The sequence below is a fragment of the Phaseolus vulgaris genome, chromosome 9 (genome assembly GCF_051622355.1).
Source record: "Phaseolus vulgaris cultivar YP4 chromosome 9, ASM5162235v1, whole genome shotgun sequence".
Lineage (NCBI taxonomy): Eukaryota > Viridiplantae > Streptophyta > Magnoliopsida > Fabales > Fabaceae > Phaseolus > Phaseolus vulgaris.
Genome location: NC_143506.1, coordinates 26,948,254 through 26,959,099, shown reverse-complemented (window position 1 = coordinate 26,959,099; position 10,846 = coordinate 26,948,254). Strand labels below are relative to the sequence as shown.

The 10,846-nt window shown below is 33.6% G+C and overlaps 1 protein-coding gene across 2 annotated transcripts; it reads left to right on the top strand.

Moving 5' to 3' along the window:
- Window positions 1-485: 485 nt before the first annotated feature.
- LOC137821013 (snurportin-1 protein) lies at window positions 486-6,563 on the top strand. Of its 2 annotated transcripts, XR_016515552.1 has the most exons (8): window positions 486-960; window positions 1,048-1,231; window positions 1,340-1,590; window positions 1,998-2,112; window positions 2,217-2,364; window positions 3,689-3,781; window positions 4,101-4,244; window positions 6,002-6,563. XR_016515552.1 is itself a non-coding variant. In XM_068625402.2 (7 exons), the coding sequence occupies exons 1-7, from the start codon at window positions 566-568 to the stop codon at window positions 6,116-6,118; spliced, it is 1,299 nt and encodes a 432-aa protein (XP_068481503.1). In that variant the 5' UTR covers window positions 486-565; the 3' UTR covers window positions 6,119-6,563. The 2 variants fall into 2 exon arrangements, 1 of the variants encoding a protein (XP_068481503.1); XM_068625402.2 differs by lacking the exon at window positions 2,217-2,364.
- The last annotated feature ends 4,283 nt before the right edge of the window (window positions 6,564-10,846 follow it).

The following is a 10,846-nucleotide window of genomic DNA, read 5'->3' as shown; positions in this document are numbered from 1 at the left end:
TAACATATGCATGACATTAACTCCTCAATACACACTAGAACAAACACTAAAAAAAGTTAAGTTGTTCTTCTTCTTTACTTTCTCGGTTTGTTGGTATGCACTCCTATTTCTCTCCAAACAAGCTCTTTACTTTTCTATCCTTCCTCTGTTTCTCGGTCTCCACAAAGTCCAACCTCGAATATACCTGTAGAAGACATTCCGACGCTCAAGTCAGATTTAGTATTCGACATTAAGTATTCTGAGTACTGCATAATAACGTACATGATTCTTGGATTTTGTTCCTATTTATATGATTGTGACGAGTCTTTCTTATTGGGACAAGTTAAAGAGTTGAGTCATGTTTAAAAAATAAATGGAGATATTTTAGTAAATGTGGAAGGTGTAAATAGTAATTTTGTTTATCTGGATAAAACCCGTAGGATAATCTGCCCGGCCCATTATTGAGTTGTCCATTCAGTCAGAAGTTTCGAAACAACACCTAAAATACATTCAAACACAAACGACTCGTGGGCGCCGAACTGGTACGTCGTTTTTGAATCCCTCAGACTGAAACAGTGACTGTGCCATGGCACCCAGCGATCTCCGCCGTCCGTTCAAGCGACCGCCGATCTCCGATCAAGAGAAGCGCAGGACACAGTCTCTGCTCCGCCAGGCACAGAATCGCCAAGACGCCCAGCGCCACGCGCGTTTCTTAGTCACCACCGTCCTCACTCTCCCTTCCCAATCCTACGTTCCAGAATCCCAACCCGAACCCGAACCCGAACCCGAACCCGAACTTGAACTCGAACTCGACCTCGAACTCACCGAACCCGCTTCCGCTTCCGGCTCCAACTCGCTCGAGAACCTCGACGTCCTCGGAGCCTCGAAGCTAAAGGCCGCGGAAGCTCGCAAGTGGTTCGCGAAGCAGCTCATGCTCCCCGAGTGGATGATCGACGTTCCCAGCAACCTCGGCCAAGACTGGTTCTTCTCCTTACCTAACTTTCCTCCAACCTCTCCTCTTCTCAATTTGTTGCTCCTTAGCCGAAACTCCATTTTCGTTGTTTTCAGGTTCGTATTCGCTCGCCCTTCCGGAAAACGGTGTTTCGTCGTTTCGTGTAACGGAACGACGATTAGCCGTCTGCGTAACGGTTCCATACTGAGTCGTTTTCCCTCCGCGCTGCCGAGCGGCGCCAGGAGAAAAGATTCCGGTTCTTCTCAGTCTTACTCTATATTGGATTGCATCTTTCACGAGGTTACTACTTCCCTAACTGAATGGATGTTTTTGTTTTTAATTTTTAAACTTTTTAATGCTAGTGTTGAGTGTTGACTTGTGTTGTGTGTGGATTTTTGGGGGTGGTAGCTGGATCAGACCTATTACGTTATTGACATGGTTTGTTGGAGGGGTTACTCTCTGTCCGATTGCACTGCCGAGTTTCGGTTCTTCTGGTTGAATTCAAAGCTTGCAGAAAGTGGTGCTTGTGAACCTCCTTCTTATTATCACAAGTATAGGTTCAGTTTGGTTCCGGTGTATGGTTGTGACTCGAATGGTCTTCAAGCTGCTTATTCGGCACCGGTGCCTTTTGTCAAAGATGGTCTTCTTTTTTATAACAAGTAATTAGTACTGTTTCATTATGTGTTTTGTCTTGAAGCAAACCTTTCTGTTAGTGCCCAGTGCCATGGATTGTTTTGCCAAATTGTTAAGAACCATTATGCGATAGCTTCTCCCGTAAGCTACAATTGGCTTCATATAAGTTAAAATCGCCTTTTTGAGAAGCTATAATGAGATAACTTCAAGATTTACTTATACATAGACTACTTTTAACTTATGAAAGAAGTTATTTTATTCTTTCTTCTTATAAAGAAGTTTATCTTTCAGTGGTTATTTCAACTTAAGTCATGGTTCTTTTTGGTCGTATAACTTGTTGTGTGGAATGGGATATTTGTTATTAAACCTGCCTCTATTTTCTCATTTTAGGCAAGTATTTTGGGTTGATTTTTTGCTTTGATGTTATTTTTAGGCATGCTCACTATCAGGCAGGAATTACGCCATTAGCATTAGTTTGGAAGGATGAGAACTGTAGTCAATATGTTATGGACACGGACAGTAAAGGACAGGTTCCGAACCAACAGCAGGTTTTTCCCTTGCTTCCTTTTCATCTTATCATTGTTTTGCTTTCCATGCCTTTTCTTTGCTGCTTATATTTATATTTATATTGTTTGCTTTTGTGGGTTTCTAGACTTCAGATTGAAAATTGTATGTATGGATCACTGGTTCCCCTTGTTGAGCACTTCAAGAAAAAAATTTCTTGCTCCATGTTCATTGCAGCCATCTACCGTCTAAGAAAATTGTTAATCATGATCTGGAAGCAAAACTGTTTACGAAAGGTGATACCAATGCAGACATGCGGTTGCTTTGATACAGTTTTAGGTTGCTTATAGATGTAGAGAAGATACTCTGTGTGAGCATTTGCACTTCTAAATTTTTTAGGCATCTAGTTTGTTGTTTTATCTCCTGATGCTACAGAAATAGGAGAAACTCGCCCGAGTATTTCACAAGTCCCTAGACATCTACTAAGTTCAAGTTTAAGCCGACTTCAATTCCCTCTTTCCTTCTGTTTAGAATGGAAATTATCATTGTGTTATGAACATATGATGGCTTAACATTGGCTATTATACTTTTTTTTTAACTTAGTTGCACTGGTTCTCCCTAATAAATTTATAATGAATGTACCAGAAAGTGGCTTGAATCTTGACAATTTTTTTTGAAGACTTTAAAACTGAGAAAAAGATATAATTACATTCAGTGTTCTAATTTTATTTGACATCAGATACTTAGCTTGCAAAGTCATAGATCGAGATGTTTTTTTGTTGTGCACATTCATGTTACATTTTAGATGGTCAAATATGAGATGAAAAACGCGATTGTATAATTGCTTGGCTTCACGAAATTTAGATTTAATTTTGTGTTAGCCTTGATACAGCAGTAAAGTTGCTTCCTTATGGACTTGGGAGGTCATGGGTTCCAATCCTGGAAACAACCCCTCTCTGTTTGTGGTTTTGTACATCAATCCTCCTTAGATTCCATCAGGGGGAAGCAGTGTGCACTAGGTTGCCCTTTTTGTTAACGAAATATGTGTTTTCTTCATCTGCATCTCTAGAGGTTTAGGCAAGCATAGTTTTGGAGATTATAACAATGGTAAGAAATATTAGTTAAGGAAACATTACGCTTTTAATTCAAAACTGATTGTGGAATGTTGTTATTTTTTAACTGATTATTTAAAACACGAGGCTGACCAGAGTTTAAGACTGTAAATTTCATCCTCCCAAAATCCACTGCCCTATATTTGAGAAAGCCTTATGAACTAGTGCGTATCCCTCTGATCAGTTCATACTTGGTATCAAACCTTTTAGAAAGACACCTTCAACAACTTTATTATGCAAAATAAATTACATAAATCTAACTATTAAATTATGTGATATTATCTTATAAACTTGATCTACTTTATAAGAAATTTAAATCTACCGGTTGAATTGATAAAATTTACCTTTTGTAATAAGTTATTTAAAGACTCTTTATGTATAGCAGGTCTAAAATATAATATTTTTTAAATGCATGTTATCCATTTACTTGAGCATTAAAGATACGTCGTAGTTGACATATGTGATATTTATCATATTGCTTAATCAGTTTACCTGCCTTTACAAACAGGTGGTTTTGGAGCTTCAAGAAGATGGACAACTGACCACTTCGGATGATCCTCCTGTCGTATTTGGCTGTTTAGATGGAAGCTTTATACAACAGGTTTGTTTCAAAGAGGTTTCTATATGACTCTAAAATTGGCATCTCTTGCATAATCTAGTTATGACTTATGTGGCTCAAACAATTGACACTATCTGCCACTTCATAATCTTACATCAGTCCCTGAAATTAGATTTTTTTTACACCACTTAAGTGATACAAGTGATTGACTGTGAAATATTAATTCTGGATGGGATAGTATGTTAGAGTTCGAGTCATGAAAATTATAAATAAAAAAGCTCGAAATTTAGGCATGACACTCACTTTTTAATTTATTGTTTAGTGTTTACTAAATAACTGGTATTTAACTTCAATTTTGCAGTCAGGGCTGCATTCAGGATGCTTTATACGGTTTTCAATTGGGGAGGGAGGATTGATTTTGATGGATGGGAAGCTTGAGAAAGCTGATCTACATTATCTTGGCAAGGCCAACCGAGCTCGTGGTTCTGCTGATAGTTTCTCTAAGGTTGTAAGGAAATATTTCAGCACAACGCCAAAGTTTTTGCAATTTTTCCTTTCATTTAAGGACTAAAATTTTACTCTGGATGGATTATAAATGAATGTGAAAAATGTGACAATGTTAGGAAACAATTTTAAGGGAATATAATTTACTTACCTACCAATTTAGTTGTCCAAAGATTTAATTGACATCAATTTGAAGTTTTTAACATTAATATGTCTTCAAAAGATTAGTAGTCAAGTCAAATTTAACTTTATTACGATGTACAGTAGTTTGCTTGACAGAAGAACTGTGGTGATGTCACTTCTAATCTTTGGAAGACTTATTTAATGTCACAATCTTTGGAGGAATAAATTAGTAGTTTGGTTTAATATAATTATAATAAGAATAGATATACCATTTGATTTTTGGTTAGATTCTACCTACTGCCTTCACTCTAATAATTAGTGCTTAATTATGACTAACAAAAATTCAAGGATTTGGGTTTTTGGTTATTTGAGGATTCAGTTTAAGGGTCTTATATTTATACCTTTATGCTTTTGTTTTTTCTCATTTGTTGCTGACGATTAAGAGGCGCTGATGTGCGATAGTTGAGTGTTTGTTTCTGGTGATGTACGTTGTTTTGAGCTGATTTTTATGTGGGTCCCATGGTGCAAAGTTTATTTGTTGTATTGGTGAGATTTGAATAGAAAGCCAGGTTGACTTCTAACTTATAGGTTAAGAGGTGACATAATTGATTATGGTGAAGACATAATTGATTAGTATTATTTGTTTACATCATCAATTATGAGATTTTTTCTTCGTTTTTTTATTATAATAATAGATAATTACTAATAATAAACAGTTATAAATAAAATTATGACTAATAAAAAATCATCACTTTTCACTTATTTCCACTCTCTTTCACTTCAAATAATCTCCTTTTTCATTTATATCTTTTCTTTTATTTCCTTTTCCATTTATTCACATTCCATCATTCTATCCAAACAAAGTGTTAGTGTTGTTGGATATTTCCCTTGTAAAAATATTAATGTGTCTAGTTTAGATGCTTTATGAGTGGTAAATTATTCACAGGTTTAACTATGTTAAGGTTTATCCTCTCTTTTCCTCTTCTCATTTTTGTTCTATTTTACATAGTGCCTTGCGATTATTCTGTTATTGCTATGATCTGTCAAAAAGTTTATAATTTCTTCAACCGCTTGTTACTTGCGATGATTCCTTTTTTTTTTTTTTATAAAGAAAGAATTTATTAAGAAAGAAAAGAGATGCAAATTCAAGAGGATAAGGTATCTTCAAAAACTAATCCAAGACATTCTTCCTGAAAAGACCTTTAGCTGAATACCACAAGAAAGATAGGCAGGCAAACAATTCTATCCCCAATGAACTCCAAAAGTGTCACTTGACCAGTAGTAGTATTAGCATTTCTTTCCAACCACACACACACTGAACCCATTTCCTTTAATTTATGTTATGGATTACAGAATCTGTTTAGTACTGCATAGTGGTAGTTTAGCTAGAAATTTTTGTAGGTTTTCTCAATTCTTGGCAAAAGAAAATGTCAGTTTCCTGAGAGAAGAATTTATGAAATTGATTTTTTTTGTTGCTTGTGACTTTTTTCTAATATTCGTTTGAGACTGACCCGTAAATGCTCAGCTTGGAAATGCAGGAGTTGAACAATTTTATCTAATTGATTTGCTTATTTTGCTTGTCAATCTGATTTTGGAGGTTCTGCTTACAACAATGCTGCAATTTTACACTTTCAGGTTATGTTCCAATACAGTATTCGACACTCCCCCTTAAAAATGGATGTTTTGTTGGAATCTGTCAGCTCACCAGTTGATCAAGAAAGCAAAGCTTGTGATGTTGAGATGGATGGTTGATTGGGAATGAATGCACTATAGATTGCATCAGTTTTTTATCCTGAGTGCAATGTCACGTTAAATTTTTGGTTCACAAGGAATCTTGTTTCTGTGAAAGCTTGAATAATTTATAGAGGATTCAGAAGATTGACAGGTACCAACGTGCCGAGATACAGGGTTATGATAACCATACCTAAGCTGTGATCTGTAAACGAGATTTCTTCTGCCCAGATGGAAGGAGTTGTGCATACGCAATAAAGTTATCATCTTGTGTCTGGTTCATTTGATACTGGTAGCCTGTCATTGCATTTGATCAAGTTATCCTTGTAGCATATGAATTGTACAGTCTATTATAAATTTAAAGTTGAATTCACTACACCTATGTCAGGTTATTTGCCAGATTTCCTCTGTCTTACACTTCAAAACACTATTACTTTAAATTTATCATCATGATGATATTTGATCTGATTGGGACTTATTGACCACTTTCTCAATTTTTTTCTAATACTTCTAACTTTGAAATTTTAGTAGTTCACATGTTATTATTAGAATTAGTATTAATTCATTATTATGTAAACCTATTCTAGCTTAAAGCGAGTCTAATTTATTTACAAAAATTTGTCTTGTAAGAAGACCAAAAGAAAGAACATATGATGCTTTGGTTTATGCTCAATCTTTCTTCTGTTGAGGTCCTTCTGGCATTTGGTGGAGCCTTGTCTTGAATGCTAAGATGACTGATCAAAGTGTGAAGTGTTTCTTTTGTCTTTGGTCATCTGCTTAGCTATTTGGGTTGTATCACTTTAGTATCATTACCAAGTTGCACGGATGAGTCAACCTCGCAGGGAATCCCAGAACCTATTAGGAGATACCCTTGGCGACTACTTTGGTCCTTTTAGAAGGGTTGAAATCGGATAACACCCCTTTACCTAGAGAAGGAACACCTTTCTCGGATCGAAGCGCCCTGAAGTTAAAACCCTTAACCCATGAGTTTTGCATGCAGAAAATCAAAGTCAGAAAGCATGGATAGAAGGCATGAAAAAAATCTTAAGACTCGGGTCTTACCCTTGGAAGAGGCAATAGGGTCCTTAACCAAAGGCATCTTTAGAAGACCTCGACTATTGATAGGTCGGGGAAAACCCTTAAGGACAGAGATGTCCGACTTCTACTACTCATTAAGAAGGTGTTCAACTTTGAACTTAAACTTGTAGAGTTTTTGCCAATATAAAGGAAATTTAACAAAACCATCAATGTGGTAAAAGATCCTCCTCCTAGGGTCTTGAAACCTTTGAAGGAGGAGTAGATGGTGAAGAGAGAACCGAGTTAGGCACCATTCAAAGACACCCATCGACCTCGGGGTTTTGATTTAACTCATAAAAGTACATAAACTTATTCACAATAGGTTGTATGTGCAAATATTCACAAAGCAGTTGAAATGACTTAAAAAATGCCCAACTGTTAGGGTGAAGTTGGATTGAGGCTATGTTCATCATGGTTAGCATCCAACCTTCGAAGGAGGTTAATGGAAACACAAACATAAGTAAAGCTCAAACCATCTCAGGTAAGACTCAGATAAACCCTATCCTCTGCATTGCAAGCTTTTTTCTTAGCGTACTTCTTCATCCTATCGGTAGAAAAACTATGAACACTAACTAGCTTTTCCACAAGACAAAGAGAGGTAAACTCCGAGGGATACACATGTACCTCACCAGAAACCTAGAGGTAATTTTCATAGGGTATGGGAGTAAATATATCCTTGTGTTTCTTAAAAACCTCATTGGAAATCGCACCTTGTTTGGTCTGCCTCCCTTCCCCACAATCCCTTAGAACAATAGAAGTTGAAGGATGATTTACAAGGCAAAGACTCCCTCCAAGCGGTTAGACAAAGTCTGAATCGACAAAGACTCACTATATAAGGGGTTCTGGTTATGAGGGGACGAAAGGGAACTATCAGAGGAAGCATAAGGTATAAATGAAGAGGCCATGAGAATGTATCTAATGCGAAAAGCAAAGACCTTACAGAGGAAGAAACTGTGTGAAAAAAGATGGTTACATGGGAAGTGCTACGAAGAAGAAATGAAAACAACAAAAGAGAAAGTGAAAACTATAAAAGCGCCAAAAATGTCTATTCAAAAGACGTCAATAAATGATTTGAGAAGAGGAATACTCGTGTCAAATTAAGGAGATGTGATGTTAACTGCCACGACAATGATGCGTTGTCACGAAAAGAAAACTCCTATACATATCTATTATTATTATTTCAAAAATAAATAATATAGGCGGAACAACCTACTCGGCTTGTTAAAACCAAACCACCTCTCCCAACCATCACCAGGCACATTAGGACATGAATCTGAATGCTCAATAACTCGTTCATCCTTTGGTTTCTCATCACCAAATTATCACATCGACTTCTGAGCTGGGGGGACTTGTGTACCTACCTGCCTTAAGATTGGAAATGTCAAAGAGCTCAGGTGATACATCCCCTAATCGAGTCTTCATTGTCATTAATGGCAATTTTGAATAAAATGACCTATTTAATAAGTCTTTACTGATGATCGACTATTTATGAAGTAATAAATAACAATCATATGGACAACCCAAGCGTTGCTACCTAAGAAATCTATAAAAATACCTACTTTTCAGGGAGGGAGTACAATTTATTTTATTTTATACTCTTAACTCTTATACCGTTAAGAACTTATCATCACATTTGTACTTCTACTGACTTAAACATTAAGAGAGTCTTTTCCAAGTGAATTTCTCATTTTTATTGAAAACCAACTGAAAGCTTGCTCCCTGAAAAATACCCAATCTTCACCCTTCGAATTTATTTTCAATAGAAAAATTAAAATTCATAATAAGAAAACAAGTTACAATAAATTAGTAGTCAAGTTTATTTTGTTAGAGTATTTATTGTATGATGTCATTACTTTTATTTTGACTTCTAGGCCCAAAACTTGTAATCTTCCTTTTTATGCGTAATTATTTGTATACATCAAAATAGACTCAATCTAATAAACCGATTTAAATTTTTCATAAAATAAATTACAGACTAAGAAAATTATTACCTAAAGTGAATTTGATGTTTTTTTTTATCTGGTTTGTTTAATCTGTTAGCTTAAATAAATTTATGCCAAGCCTATTCATTTTATAAAATAATTTTTATATTTAAAAAATAAGAATAATATTATTTTTGTAGGACACATATTAAGGAATTTATATTTTTATACCACATAATTATATCTAAAATTAAAATTTGATAATATAACTTAAAATTTAAAATATATTTGATTTTTTATTTTGTTATTTGAAAAAAATAAAAATGAGTAAAAATGATTCCTTGACCCAAAATAGAGTCGAACTAGAAAAAAAAATTACAACCTATTTGGAAAATGAATTAGATCACTTTAAAATAAATATTTTAGTCGAATCAGATCATTTGATAACTCTGCTAATAGTCGATGATATATATTACTCTAATTTAAAAAATTAAGGAGCTAAATTTTTATGGAGAGAAAAAAAGTATTTTTGTAGATAATATAAGGTTTTTTTTTTAAAATAAGTTATATATTCCAGCCTATTTGTTTTAATCACGAATTAATTAACATGGGACAATGAAACGGGTATTTTAATTTAAAATGCACGTTTCAATTTAAAATTGTCATAATTGTTTTTTAAAAAATTGCAATTTGATTTTTATATTTAAAATATGCTTTTAAAAATATTGTTCTTAATGTTTTAACACTTAAGGATTGGATGTCCATATTAAATCTTTTAAAACATTATCAATAAATTGGTATTTAATTAAAAATAGTATTATGTTAATATGTTATAATAAAAACCTTAGTGTAGGCTAAAATAATGCAATGCACTTCACTTTCTTCGTGGTAAATTTATAATAAGGAAACTTGATTTTAGTGGTTACTTGTTTAGTCTTCGTCTGATACAAATATGAGATGAATACTGAAACGAAAATACGTATAGTATCTAAAATAATTATATATTATATAATTATGAATTATATAAATTGACAATAAAGATTTATGTGCATAAGTTGTTTCAGATTATTTTTTGGAGCAGAAAGATATTTTTAATGACTGGTTCAAAAGGATTTGTTTCTTATTTTTATAATTATAATAAAAATTTATGAGTTTTTAGAAAATTAATATATTTTTTTTTAAATTGTATTAGAACCGTACTAGAATTATAAGAAATCCAACAAATAATTTTTGAATTAAACACTTAACATATGCATGTCCTACAAGTCTCATATGGGTGTCGGTGTCTATGACACGCAATTTAAAAGAAGTGTCTAAGCTTCATAGGTCTTGATAGCATTTTGGTATAAAATTTCCTTTCCCAGTAGCACTGTTCTGTATTCTAATCTAAAACATAATTGTGCCTCACACGTTTAAAGACTGATAATTGAGGAAAGTGAGAAAATTAAGAATTGATTAGAGCAGGTTTTGTAACCCGTGACACAAGGAAATTGAAATAATTCAACATTTAGAAAAAAAAAAATAAAACTTTATATAGTTTAATATAAAATAACTACAAGTAAAGTTTATAATTATTTATATATCATTAAAAAAAATTATTAAATAAAAATTAATTTTAGAAATCAAAATAATTAGTTACTATTCGTCTAAATTAGATATTATTAGATATTATTTTATAAATTTAAAAAGAATTATTGGTATCTAAAATAATTTATACTATTAATAAAAATTTATAAAATAGTTTTTAAAT